Source organism: Herpailurus yagouaroundi, unplaced genomic scaffold (assembly GCF_014898765.1).
Source record: "Herpailurus yagouaroundi ecotype Mexico unplaced genomic scaffold, PumYag 253, whole genome shotgun sequence".
Taxonomy (NCBI): domain Eukaryota; kingdom Metazoa; phylum Chordata; class Mammalia; order Carnivora; family Felidae; genus Herpailurus; species Herpailurus yagouaroundi.
Genome location: NW_024412470.1, coordinates 162,090 through 177,026, shown reverse-complemented (window position 1 = coordinate 177,026; position 14,937 = coordinate 162,090). Strand labels below are relative to the sequence as shown.

The following is a 14,937-nucleotide window of genomic DNA, read 5'->3' as shown; positions in this document are numbered from 1 at the left end:
AGTGAAAATGGGGGGCACCGAGGGGGAGTCACCCCTCTGATGCCCATGGTTTGCGTGTGGGGCGGGGAGCAGCCAGGGGACAGTGACTTGGTGGTAGAGAAGTGGAGACAATGTCTCCCGTGGCCTGGGCCTCAGCTCTCACCAACCACACCTCATCCCCCTCTCCTTGCTCTCCGGCCCTCCAGCCTCCTTCCTCCCCGAGCACATCAAGCTCCTCTGGCTGGGCCATCGCTCCTGCTCTCCTCTTGGGTGGCTCATACTCTCACTTCATTCAGGTCTCTGCAGAGATGTCACCTCCCCTCCATGAGAGATAGAATCCCCTGGATTCTTGTCCACTAGTCCTTTTCCAGACAGCCATCTCATGACACCGTGGCAGACATGCTTGTCCGACTCCTCGAATAGAATGGAAGCTCCCCGAGGTCAGGGATTTTGTGGGCCGTTTACTGCTGCACCGCAACACCCAGAACAGTGCCTCGCATCAAATATTTGTGAAATGAATGAACATTGAGTGGCCAGTTCAAACCATCAGCCATTCGCTTATGTTCAGGGTATAGTCATCAGAAGATTCTCCCTGAAGAGCAGACACTCTGAAGTTTTCCCTTGTTGAAGAGTAACTTTCTCTGAGGAAGCCGTGTTCTTCTGTTTATTTTTTAATGGTTATTTATTTTTGAGAGACACAGAGAGAGAGAGAGCATGAGCAGGGAAGGGGCAGAGAGAGAGACAGAGACACAGAATCCGGAGCAGGCTCCAGGTTCTGAACTGTCAGCACAGAGCCCGACACAGGGCTCAAACTCACAAGCCATGAGATCATGACCTGAGCCGAAGTCAGACACTTAAGTGACGGTGCCACCCAGGTGCCCCATGGAAACCATGTTCTTAGACCAAAGATGTACTCCCACTTCTGGAATTCAGAAGTGCATGGAAAGGCCAAGAAGACCTGAGACATATCTAGCCTGGCGACATCAGCTAAATCAACCCTGGGGTATACAGAGTGCATGGAAAACGTGAGAGGAAATTTCCAGAGCTCTGCGGGAACATCTACTCTGTAACATGAAGTGTGCTTCTAGGAAAACCTGCCGCATATCATTAGTGTCTGTAACTCGTTTCAGGGGTCAAGTCTCCTGTCCCTTGACCCATACCCTACAGGCAGGCATCAGTGTCTCATAATCCTTGCCGAGGAGGAATCGAGTTTTGCCCAGTTGGCTAACTGAGGGGTCAAGAAGCAATCACATCATTCCAAATGGAAGGTACTCTGGATGACACCATTGTTCATGGTCCTCTCGAGTCTTGCCAAGCTTTGTTTTGTCAAAGTGAGGCCCATAGACTATCAGTATCAGCATCACAAAGGAGCAGGACCTGAATCTCTCGAGGAAGAAACCAAAGAATCTGCCATTCCAACCAGCACTCGGGAAGTTGGACACACAATACTCCGAGAATAGCCATAAATGAATTAAAAATGTAATACATATGATACAATTCCCGTAAGCAGTGGGTGCAGTCCTATAACCAATAAAAACAGGTGGGACACATTGCGTGATTGCCCTTACGTGAGGCATCTAAAATAGTCCAACTCACGGAAGCAAAATAGAGTGACTGCCAGGCTGGGGGAGGAGGAAATGGGGAACCGCTAATTAGCAGGCATAAAATGTCAGTTATGCAAGGCGAAGAAGTTCTGGAGATGTACTGTGCAACATTGTACCTAATAACAATGCTGTATTGTCACCCAGTCTGTTAAGAGAGTAGATCTCGTATTAGTGTACTTACCACAGTAAGAAAACACAAAACACAAAAGAGGTAAGGGGTGCTGATGAGCCCTTACAGTTCCTGCCAAACCCAAGCCAAGCTGCTTCTGAGGCCAGATGTCCACTGGGACAGGCAGGCAAAAGAGTGGAAACACCCTACTCTCATATACCCCTTACCGTCAGGGGAAAGCAGAGTGGCTCCCAACTGGTTACTTTTGCGAAGTGGCCAAGCGAGGTGTGAGGAGAGGCAGGGGTGGTGGGGACTGGCTGGCTGCCAGGGGCTCTGGGCTCCCACATTGGCTCATCTTCAGCATTGAGGGTATTAGTCACAGGGCCCAGAGGGTTAGCAGAAGTGGAATGTGGAGTGTCCCAGGGCCCTGGGCAGTGTTCCCGGAACCCACTGTATCCTAAGTTAATCCTACCCGGGTAATAAACGGGTACTTGCAGGCCTCCTTCTGTTGCTTTTCAAAAACATTTTTGAACATAAGCTGGTGTCACGAAGTTGGACACATAGAAGAATATTAGTGAAGGTTAACCAAACTAAAGAGAGGATAATTGGCATTATTAGAACCAAATAAAGAGCCAGTGTTGTTATCTATGGGCCCCAGAATAAATGGGTAAGATTCTGAACAGGATCAAGCTGGAGTTACCTGCTCAGGGTCTCAGATCCACCTGTACACTTGGGTAGGTCGATGAGAGCTACCCCTGAAACACACACACACACACACACACACACGACAAGCTCCTATCCCGGGCACTCCTGTCCTCTGAATAGGTAAGAAACGTTTTGACACAAGAAACATACTGGCAAAGGATGTTAGGCTCCAATCTGACTTCACAGAGGAAACGGGGACAGAGATACCAGGGAATGAGAGAGGCTTTTATGATTTGTTAACATTTTCAAGACCACATAGCATCAAGTATAGCTAAGTTTAAGTGCAGGTTTGACTTACAGTTTCCTTACTTGCCTGAAGATCCTCTCATGCTCTGCAACACTAAACAAATAACTCCAGAGGAGGGAAGATGGCGGCGTAGGAGGACGCTGGGCTCACCGCGCGTCCTGCTGATCACTTAGATTCCACCTACACCTGCCTAAATAACCCAGAAAACCGCCAGAGGAGTAGCAGAACGGAGTCGCCGGAGCCAAGCGCAGACGAGAGGCCCACGGAAGAGGGTAGGAAGGGCGGCGAGGCGGTGCGCGCTCCACGGACTGGCGGGAGGGAGCCGGGGCGGAGGGGCGGCTCGCCGGCCAAGCAGAGCCCCCAAGTCTGGCTTGCAAAAAGCGGAGGGGCCTGACGGACTGTGTTCCGACAGCAAGCGCGACTTAGCGGCTGGGAGGTCATAAGTTAACAGCTCTGCTCAGAAAGCGGGAAGGCTGGAGGACAAAGGGAAGGAAAGCTGCTGAGCCCCCGGACGACAGAGCTCAGTTTGGTGGGGAACAAAGGCGCTCGCCAGCGCCATCTTCCCCGCCCATCCCCCAGCCAAAATCCCAAAGAGAACCAGTTCCTGCCAGGGAACTGGCTCGCTCCGCGCAAAGACCCAACTCTGCGCTTCTGCGGAGCCAAACCTCCGGCAGCGTATCTGACTCCCTGCTGCTGCCACAGGGCCCCTCCTGAAGTGGATCACCTAAGGAGAAGCAAGCTAAGCCTGCCCCTCCTGCCCCTGTGCACCTTGCCTACCCACCCCAGCTAAGACGCCAGATCCCCAGCATCACAAGCCTGGCAGTGTGCAAGTAGCCCAGACAGGCCACCCCACCCCACAGTGAATCCCGCCCCTAGGAGAGGGGAAGAGAAGGCACGCACCAGTCTGACTGTGGCCCCAGCGGTGGGCTGGGGGCAGACATCAGGTCTGACTGCGGCTCCGCCCACCAACTCCAGGTATACACCACAGCACAGGGGAAGTGCCCTGCAGGTCCTCACCACGCCAGGGACTATCCAAAATGACCAAGCGGAAGAATTCCCCTCAGAAGAATCTCCAGGAAATAACAACAGCTAATGAGCTGATCAAAAAGGATTTAAATAATATAACAGAAAGTGAATTTAGAATAATAGTCATAAAATTAATCGCTGGGCTTGAAAACAGTATAGCTGACAGCAGAGAATCTCTTGCTACAGACATCAAGGGACTAAGGAACAGTCACGAGGAGCTGAAAAACGTTTTAAATGAAATGCATAACAAAATGGAAACCACCACAGCTCGGATTGAAGAGGCAGAGGAGAGAATAGGTGAACTAGAAGATAAAGTTATGGAAAAAGAGGAAGCTGAGAAAAAGAGAGATAAAAAAATCCAGGAGTATGAGGGGAAAATTAGAGAACTAAGTGATACACTAAAAAGAAATAATATACGCATAATTGGTATCCCAGAGGAGGAAGAGAGAGGGAAAGGTGCTGAAGGGGTACTTGAAGAAATAATAGCTGAGAACTTCCCTGAAGTGGGGAAGGAAAAAGGCATTGAAATCCAAGAGGCACAGAGAACTCCCTTCAGACGTAACTTGAATCGATCTTCTGCACGACATATCATAGTGAAACTGGCAAAATACAAGGATAAAGAGAAAATTCTGAAAGCAGCAAGGGGTAAACGTGCCCTCACATATAAAGGGAGACCTATAAGACTCGTGACTGATCTCTCTTTTGAAACTTGGCAGGCCAGAAAGAGTTGGCACGAGATTTTCAGTGTGCTAGACAGAAAAAATATGCAGCCGAGAATCCTTTATCCAGCAAGTCTGTCATTTAGAATAGAAGGAGAGATAAAGGTCTTCCCAAACAAACAAAAACTGAAGGAATTTGTCACCACTAAACCAGCCCTACAAGAGATCCTAAGGGGGACCCTGTGAGACAAAGTACCAGAGACATCACTACAAGCATAAAACATACAGACATCACAATGACTCTAAACCCATATCTTTCTATAATAACACTGAATGTAAATGGATTAAATGCGCCAACCAAAAGACATAGGGTATCAGAATGGATAAAAAAACAAGACCCATCTATTTGCTGTCTACAAGAGACTCATTTTAGACCTGAGGACACCTTTAGATTGAGAGTGAGGGGATGGAGAACTATTTATCATGCTACTGGAAGCCAAAAGAAAGCTGGAGTAGCCATACTTATAGCAGACAAACTAGACTTTAAATTAAAGGCTGTAACAAGAGATGAAGAAGGACATTATATAATAGTGACAGGGTCTATCCATCAGGAAGAGCTAACAATTATAAATGTCTATGCGCCGAATACCGGAGCGCCCAAATATATAAAACAATTACTCATAAACATAAGCAACCTTATTGATAAGAATGTGGTAATTGCAGGGGACTTTAACACCCCACTTACAGAAATGGATAGATCATCTAGACACACGGTCAGTAAACAAGGGCCCTGAATGAGACATTGGATCAGATGGACTTGACAGATATATTTAGAACTCTGCATCCCAAAGCAACAGAATATACTTTCTTCTCGAGTGCACATGGAACATTCTCCAAGATAGATCATATACTGGGTCACAAAACAGCCCTTCATAAGTTTACAAGAATTGAAATCATACCATGCATACTTTCAGACCACAATGCCATGAAGCTTGAAATCAACCACAGAAAAAAGTCTGGAAAACCTCCAAAAGCAGGGAGGTTAAAGAACACCCTACTAACGAATGAGTGGGTCAACCAGGCAATTAGAGAAGAAATTAAAAAATATATGGAAACAAACGAAAATGAAAATACAACAATCCAAACGCTTTGGGACGCAGCGAAGGCAGTCCTGAGAGGAAAATACATCGCAATCCAGGCCTATCTCAAGAAACAAGAAAAATCCCAAATACAAAATCTAACAGCACACCTAAAGGAAATAGAAGCAGAACAGCAAAGGCAGCCTAAACCCAGCAGAAGAAGAGAAATAATAAAGATCAGAGCAGAAATAAACAATATAGAATCTAAAAAAACTGTAGAGCAGATCAACGAAACCAAGAGTTGGTTTTTTGAAAAAATAAACAAAATTGACAAACCTCTAGCCAGGCTTCTCAAAAAGAAACGGGAGATGACCCAAATAGATAAAATCATGAATGAATATGGAATTATTACAACCAATCCCTCAGAGATACAAACAATTATCAGGGAATACTATGAAAAATTATATGGCAACAAATTGGACAACCTGGAAGAAATGGACAAATTCCTGAACACCCACACTCTTCCAAAACTCAATCAGGAGGAAATAGAAAGCTTGAACAGACCCATCACCAGCGAAGAAATTGAATCGGTTATCAAAAATCTCCCAACAAATAAGAGTCCAGGACCAGATGGCTTCCCAGGGGAGTTCTACCAGACGTTTAAAGCAGAGATAATACCTATCCTTCTCAAGCTATTCCAAGAAATAGAAAGGGAAGGAAAACTTCCAGACTCATTGTATGAAGGCAGTATTACTTTGATTCCTAAACCAGACAGAGACCCAGTAAAAAAAGAGAAGTACAGGCCAATATCCCTGATGAATATGGATGCCAAAATTCTCAATAAGATACTAGCATATCGAATTCAACGGCATATAAAAAGAATTATTCACCATGATCAAGTGGGATTCATCCCTGGGATGCAGGGCTGGTTCAACATTCGCAAATCAATCAACGTGATACATCACATTAACAAAAAAAAAGAGAAGAACCATATGATCCTGTCAATCGATGCAGAAAAGGCCTTTGACAAAATCCAGCACCCTTTCTTAATAAAAACCCTTGAGAAAGTCGGGATAGAAGGAACATACTTAAAGATCATAAAAGCCATTTATGAAAAGCCCACAGCTAACATCATCCTCAACGGGGAAAAACTGAGAGCTTTTTCCCTGAGATCAGGAACACGACAGGGATGTCCACTCTCACCGCTGTTGTTTAACATAGTGCTGGAAGTTCTAGCATCAGCAATCAGACAACAAAAGGAAATCAAAGGCATCAAAATTGGCAAAGATGAAGTCAAGCTTTAGCTTTTTGCAGATGACATGATATTATACATGGAAAATCTGACAGACTCCACCAAAAGTCTGCTAGAACTGATACATGAATTCAGCAAAGTTGCAGGATACAAAATCAATGTACAGAAATCAGTTGCATTCTTATACACTAACAATGAAGCAACAGAAAGACAAATAAGGAAACTGATCCCATTCACAATTGCACCAAGAAGCATCAAATACCTAGGAATAAATCTAACCAAAGATGTAAAGGATCTGTATGCTGAAAACTATAGAAAGCTTATGAAGGTAATTGAAGAAGATTTAAAGAAATGGAAAGACATTCCCTGCTCATGGATTGGAAGAATAAATATTGTCAAAATGTCAATACTACCAAAAGCTATCTACACATTCAATGCAATCCCAATCAAAATTGCACCAGCATTCTTCTCGAAACTAGAACAAGCAATCCTAAAATTCATATGGAACCACAAAAGGCCCCGAATAGCCAAAGGAATTTTGAAGAAGAAGACCAAAGCAGGAGGCATCACAATCCCAGACTTTAGCCTCTACTACAAAGCTGTCATCATCAAGACAGCATGGTATTGGCACAAAAACAGACACCTAGACCAATGGAATAGAATAGAAACCCCAGATCTAGACCCACAAACGTATGGCCAACTCATCTTTGACAAAGCAGGAAAGAACATCCAATGGAAAAAAGACAGTCTCTTTAACAAATGGTGCTGGGAGAACTGGACAGCAACATGCAGAAGGTTGAAACTAGACCACTTTCTCACACCATTCACAAAAATAAACTCAAAATGGATCAAGGACCTGAATGTGAGACAGGAAACCATCCAAACCTTAGAGGAGAAAGCAGGAAAAGACCTCTCTGACCTCAGCCGTAGCAATCTCTTACTCGACACATCCCCAAAGGCAAGGGAATTAAAAGCAAAAGTGAATTACTGGGACCTTATGAAGATAAAAAGCTTCTGCACAGCAAAGGAAACAACCAACAAAACTAAAAGGCAACCAACGGAATGGAAAAAGATATTTGCAAATGACATATCGGACAAAGGGCTAGTATCCAAAATCTATAAAGAGCTCACCAAACTCCACACCCGAAAAGCAAATAACCCAGTGAAGAAATGGGCAGAAAACATGAATAGACACTTCTCTAAAGAAGACATCCGGATGGCCAACAGGCACATGAAAAGATGTTCCCTTATCAGGGAAATACAAATCAAAACCACACTCAGATATCATCTCACGCCAGTCAGAGTGGCCAAAATGAACAAATCAGGAGACTATAGATGCTGGAGAGGATGTGGAGAAACGGGAACCCTCTTGCACTGTTGGTGGGAATGCAAATTGGTGCAGCCACTCTGGAAAGCAGTGTGGAGGTTCCTCAGAAAATTAAAAATAGACCTACCCTATGACCCAGCAATAGCACTGCTAGGAATTTATCCAAGGGACACAGGAGTACTGATGCATAGGGGCACTTGTACCCCAATGTTCATAGCAGCACTCTCAACAATAGCCAAATTATGGAAAGAGCCTAAATGTCCATCAACTGATGAATGGATAAAGAAATTGTGGTTTATATACACTATGGAATACTACGTGGCAATGAGAAAAAATGAAATATGGCCTTTTGTAGCAACGTGGATGGAACTGGAGAGTGTGATGCTAAGTGAAATAAGCCATACAGAGAAAGACAGATACCATATGGTTTCACTCTTATGTGGATCCTGAGAAACTTAACAGGAACCCATGGGGGAGGGGAAGGAAAAAAAAAAAAAAGAGGTTAGAGTGGGAGAGAGCCAAAGCATAAGAGACTGTTGAGAACTGAGAGCAAACTGAGGGTTGATGGGGGGTGGGAGGGAGGAGAGGGTGGGTGATGGGTATTGAGGAGGGCACCTTTTGGGATGAGCACTGGGTGTTGTATGGAAACCAATTTGACAATAAATTCCATATATATAAAAAACAAACAAACAAACAAATAACTCCAGTAGAACTCACCTGAAACACTAAGCCATTGCGTTCCACTCACCATGCAATTTTAATTGCAGAAATACACACACACACACACACACACACCCTGAGATGCATCTCAGAATGATTGTATGATTATGTCATGGTTGGAGAAACACAAAGAATTTGTTTGATGGTAATTTTGTTTGTTCTAAACGCTGACTGATGCCTCCCTCTTTGTTCTCAGTTTGACTCTGTGGCTGATATATCTGATGTGTCAAGCAATGTTACCCTAAAAAGTTACACCATGCACTTGGAGGTACCTCGTGTGCTGCGTGAATGCATGATCTTGTGCATGATGCGTTGACTACACACACAATGAAAAGCAGGAACATTTCATTGATTGGAACAGCTAAATCAAACCTCAGATGCTTAGAGCAGCTAGATTTTCTTATGGCACATTCTAGGTTCTAATCACATAGTGCCTTTGTCTTTCTGATGTTAATACCAGACCTGATTTATTAATTTTTTAAATCATATTTTTGTTTTTAATGTTTACTTACTTTTGAGAGAGCTGTAGGGTGCAAGTGGGAAAGAGGCAGAGAGAAGAGACAGAATCCGAAGTAGGCTCCAGGCTCTGTCAGCACCGAGTCAGACACTTAACCAAGTGAGCCACACAGGTGCCTGGTGATTTATTAATTACTAAATTTTTTTAATGTTTATTTTTTTAGAAGGGGAGAGTGGGGAGGGGCAGAGAGAGGGGGGACAGAGGATCCGAAGTGGGCTCTGCGCTGACTGCAGAGAGCCCAATGCAGGGCTCGACCTCACGAACCATGAGAGCATGACCTGAGCCGAAGTTGGATGCTTAACTGACTGAGCCACCCGGGCGCCCCACAGACCTATTTTGATGGCTGAGTCTTATAACAAATAGAACAATATGAATGAGAAGAGAGGGTGGGGAGAGTCCATTTTCCTACACAAATCCAGGGATTTTAAAATATAATCCAACTGTGTTCACTTGGCAGCCATAAGAGACCATTGTTAGCTTTGCTCTGGGAAAAGCGGTGATCTCAAGACACAGGCTCAGTGGTGACACTCATGAAGGGGTTACTTTGTTAACCAAACCTCTATCTCCTTCACCTCACCACTTTGTAATGCAGCTAGCCCTTGTCTCCAGAAAACAAGAGCCAAAGCGTTAGCGCATAAATTCTGTAGGTACTAAGAACACTGATGTCTAATACAACTATTAGTTTATCGTCTCACCCTTACCAAAAACCCAGGGGCCACGGTATTCCAGACAAGCTGTTCTGTAGGAGGAAATGGAGTGTTCCCTTCATTGACAATGTGTGACACATATTATCCGTCCCATTGCAAATCCATTTTCTTTAGACAGTAATCACCAACAGCAACTTTCTTTTCAGGGATTAGCTGATACCAAAATTCCCCGGTCTGGGACACCCATCAGTATCAGGAGCAACCGCAGCATATCTGTACTTCGGATCCCAAGTCAGAGCCAAATAAGCCAAACTTATTCCCAAGGCTCTCTCCACCGCAGTGTCAGCCAACTCATGGACTTTCAGGACAAGAAAGTCTTGATCGATGACTCATTGTGGGAAACCATCATGGGCCACGATAGTGGATTGGTGAGTGGGTTTCCTTATCCAGAGCCTTTGATCAACCCCGCGAAAGAACATTGGTAAATGGATGGCACGGAGCATCCTGTCCTCATTGAATGCTGCCTCCCAGCACTTTGCATCTCTCCGACCATTTGCCCAAGTATTTTATAATGACCTACTTATTAGTGTTACTAAAATTGTTTGATGAGCAGGGTAGAAACTTTGTCTCATTCTTTTTGCAAACATCAGATGCTCAAAAAAATGAATTCATCAAGTAGGTGGAGAGACAAACAGGCTATACTCTATTAACTTGGGCAGAAGGCGACTGGGAACATTGGAACTGGTCTACAAGAGAAACAACCAAAAAAAAAAAAAAAAAGTGCATCACCTTTTTCCTTTGGGTTTATGGTTAGAGGAGAAAATCTTTCTTTCAATAGGCTCAATGGTTCTTTTCCAAGAAACTCAGAAAATCATGATAAACAAAGGTATTACTGTTTATGAACTTCATCTTTCATAATTTCAGTCCAGTGGATACAAATAACTGACTCTTGGAAAGTTAACCTCATTAATATCTAATATTTTTTATAAGTCCCTAGTGCTGAAATGGATAAAACCCTACAGTTTTTACCAACCATCAACCTTCTGCATTATGCCGACTACCTAGACATCTGCTGGAGAACTGTTCCTTTGGGGTAGCTAGGAAAGATCGCCAGCTAAGAACTCACCTGCTCTGCAGAGCAGACTGATTCACTTCCATGTCTTCCAACCGTCTGTTTCTGCCTTTAGAGTCTTCCTCTCACCTAAGTACTCAATTTTCCTTCGCTGAAAAGTTGAGGACTTCCACAAAGACTTTCTTAAGTAATGGCAAGGAATAGGGCAAGTTTCCTGGTTCCAGGTTCTAATCACAATGAAAAATGCACAGTCTTGGCTTGTTCAGGACAATGATCTACAATGTGCATTTTAAAATTGTGGGCCTGCTTGATATTGTTATGACTCTCGAGTTCCATGATTCCATTCCAGAGCTAAAGATTCTAAATGGCAGGAATAATTACATCAGGCTGAAACCTAAGGAGTTGTTAATTGATCATATCTGACATGGAAAAGGACAAGTTTATAGGGGACAACATAACATATAGAGGGCTAAGATGCATGTGTGTCCTTACCTAAGGATACACAGTGGTTTTTCGATGGAATTGGGATCTTAAAACCATCATTTGGTTACAGAAGCCCCATTCTTCACTGTTATGCTATATTGCCGGTTTTGCTTGCTTTTGACAGTACTAGCAATAGACAATATGCAAAGCAATTTAATAAAAGTTTTCGAAGATGCAAAACCTGGAAAATAATCTGTTCGTTATAACCTTACAAACAATATTACTAGCCCTACTCAATAAATACAAAATACAGTAAGAGAGTGGGAAGCACAACAGCATGCATTCTGTCTCTTCTGCTTGCAGTTTGAATCAAATCTTTTTTTTAACGTTTGTTTATTTTTGAGAGAGAGAGAGAGAGAGAGAGAGCATGACCGATAGAGGGGCAGAGAGAGAGGGAGTCACAGAATCTGAAGGAGGCTCCAGGCTCTGAGCACAGAGCCCGACGTGAGGCTCGAACTCACAAGCCATGAGATCGTGACCTGAGTTGAAGTCGGACGTTTAACTAACTGAGCCACCCAGATACCCCTGAACCAAATCTTAAGTATATAAATGTATACACATACGTGTGTGTGTGGATGTGTGTATAACATCCATGAATATAAATATAAAATAAAATATAATCTCACTTGACAGATGAGGAAACTGAGGCTTAGAAAGTTAAAATACGGCACTTAATAACACTCAAATGACATTTTGGATTAGTCCGTAGTTCATGTGTACATGTGATCCTTTCAATTAGGTAAACTTAAGGCAGGACAATCTCAAACCATGCCTTAAGGATTTGAGCATAATACTAGCCTTTAACAAAATACTTACAGAGTACTTTTTATACTAAATTGATACCACTATCAATCAATGGCAAATACTACTGATAGCAAATGTCCTAACTCTGATGACTGGCTTATTTTTCAGTATGTGGATGAAGAGGACCTGATGAATGCCATCAAGGGTTTCAGCTCTGTGACTAAGGAACACACCACGTTCACCGACACCCACCTGTGAAGGACGGAAACTTGCAAGACATAAAGCTGAAAGGCGGGCCCCGTGCCCTGTCCCCGCTGGGTTATCACGGACAGACGCACCGTATACGCCAGAAAGAGTCATTGCTGGTTATTCTGTAATCCTTTAGAAAACCAAACAAAAACAAGGCTTGTTTTTGAAATTGTTCTTCTGTGATAGAGGTCTGTTTTTCAGGTGGTCTGAAATAAGGGGTACCATCGATATGAAAAAACTTATTTTGCTCTACTTTGAGGAAGCTAAACGAGCCTGTGATTTTCACTTGGCCCAGACAGTGACTCCATTGGTTAAGTGGATAATCAGGGACAATTTCAAATCGGCCCACAGTCGTTACAAGTGAGAAACTAAGCAGTTCTTCTGAGAGGACGTCACTGCTGCTCCTTTCAATCCTTTATTCCCATGAAGTGACACGATCCTGGAAGAAACAGCAATTCTAATGATCACAGCTACAAAATAAAATCCCAGTTTCAGGCCAAGCTGAATCAGTTAGAAAAAAACAGACTGCAGTGGTGGATACACACTGAGCAGAAGGTTCAATGTAATTACAGTGTTTAATAAGTACTCACCAAACGTAGTTTTTTTTTAAAAAGTTCACACCAAATTTTGGCAGAGCACCACATAAACTTACAAATCTGTTCTTGATTTATGAATCTTCTGAAAGCCTAAGGACTAAAGAACTATTTCCCACATATTTTATATAGTTTTGAAACTCCGATCAATACTTTCCATAAAATTCTGTCAATTGCATCCCCAGGCATACTGACATCGTCAGCTTTGCACCTTTCACATGGAACCCACTGTTCTATTTGCAACATTTAATTAGCCTGTAGAATTTAAAAAGAAGTTTCGTGCTCCTCCCAGCTTTAGAAGTGTTTCACTTAACATTTGTATGTAAACACAACATGATACATGAGCATATATGTCATATGTATATACGCGTATGTGTCTATTACTCCGTACTATAGCCCTTCATTTCAGAGAACTCACTATTTTAGCCCTAGAATCACTAAGAGCAGATGATATTCCCCAGTACCAATTGCCATGGGTCAACAGCTTCTGGCATCTGCTCTAGTTGGAGTACGAAGTCATTGGTGAAAGTCTTAGACCAAGAAACATTTTTTTCCAAGTCATCAACATTAAATTAAAGGTATTTGTTCTTCATGGAAAACACTAAAAAAATACTTTCTTATTCTTAAAAGGGCTATGTAATGATTCCGGAAAGTTATTTTGTGTCTATAGGTCGCATACACAATTGTCAGACAATATTTTGTGAGTTAATCCAGAGGTAGGTGGATTTTCCCAAGGCTAAAGTGGCAAAAATTTATAACATAAGGGATACCCTTGTTCTGCCTCAAGTCAGATTGTGGACTTTGGGGGTACTGAGGCTTTAACTCAGTCTGTGGAAGAACAGATCCTCAGACTGACCAACTCCTGACAAATCTCGCCAACTCTAAGTGTCAAAAGCACAGGCCAGTGTTAAACAGCACTTCTGCTCCCTCGTGAGAACTACTGTAAGCAGACAAATCTGCAACAATTGTGCACCCTTGCAGTGGATGTACAAATTATAAGATTCTTTTCTTTAACCTTTTTTTTTCTTTAACTTTCTAAAATGGAAACACGGGATTGGCTAGTTTACTGGTTTTAATTGCATTTGATGATTCCCGGTCAAGTGGTTGTTTAAAGCTGGCCCAAGTGAGCCTCAACCAAGGTTGAGTTTCTGATCACATGAGCTACTTCAGGTACATAGGGAAGAAGAGCTCTTCTCCAGTTGTGAACTTGCACTCTATCCTTGGTCTACTCTTCTGCAAATATAATTTGGTGGATTTACATTGAGCTCTTCCCCATTTTTGAAAAATTAACCAGATACCTTTATCACAGTTTAAAATTCGACACGAATAGAGAACTGCAGGGCATTTTTATATTAAATCATTATCCATTTAATCTAATTAGACATTTAGCTATTACATGAATTCATTTAGCTGAAACATTTACATTTTGATCCCATAGCTCGGAATGGACAGAAGCCTGTATGGCTCCCACCAAGAACACTGCCCCCTGCAACATTCTAAACCTTACTTTCACGTTGTTCAGAGAAGCAGCCCAAGATTTTATTTTAAGGCGTATTGTGGGCCAACTTTCATTTCACAGTGTAGACTCATCCCTAGAGATTGATTCAATTGTCTGCCATGAGGCTAAGGGATCAGTATTTTTAATGTTTTTGAGAGAGAGGCAGAGCGCAGGGGGGGGGGGGGGGCGCGCGCCAGCTGCAGAGAGAGGAGACAGTATCTGAAACAGGCTCCATCCAGGCTCTGAGATGTCAGCACAAGAGCCTGACGAGGGGCTGGAACTCGTGAATTGCGAGATCATGAACTGAGCCAAAGTTAGTTGCTTAAACTGAGCCACCCCTGAGGCATCAGTACTTTTGAAAGCTTTCCAGTGTTCTAGTTTGAAAGCCAGTGATGTAAAGCCACCTGGAAGAACTCATGCGGCTGGT

General features: G+C 43.2%; 1 protein-coding gene and 1 long non-coding RNA gene across 6 annotated transcripts in view; one reads left to right on the top strand and one right to left on the bottom strand.

Moving 5' to 3' along the window:
• Positions 1-13,374, top strand: part of USH2A (usherin) — a 751,068-nt gene extending 737,694 nt beyond the window's left edge. For 3 of the 5 annotated variants that reach the window (XM_040461001.1, XM_040461002.1, XM_040461000.1), the window contains 2 exons: positions 10,078-10,299; positions 12,339-13,374. In XM_040461001.1, the coding sequence (XP_040316935.1) occupies positions 10,078-10,299; positions 12,339-12,428 (312 nt within the window). In that variant the 3' untranslated portion in view covers positions 12,429-13,374. Of the gene's footprint in view, positions 1-10,077; positions 10,300-12,338 lie in introns of those variants that run through there. The other 2 variants (XM_040461003.1, XM_040461004.1) reach the window with 2 other exon arrangements.
• Positions 10,293-12,789, bottom strand: LOC121020920 (uncharacterized). Its single transcript, XR_005786363.1, has 3 exons — positions 12,673-12,789; positions 12,423-12,549; positions 10,293-11,552 (listed from the first exon to the last, which is right to left on the bottom strand). It is a non-coding gene; the product is annotated as an uncharacterized LOC121020920 (long non-coding RNA).
• Positions 13,375-14,937: the final 1,563 nt, after the last annotated feature.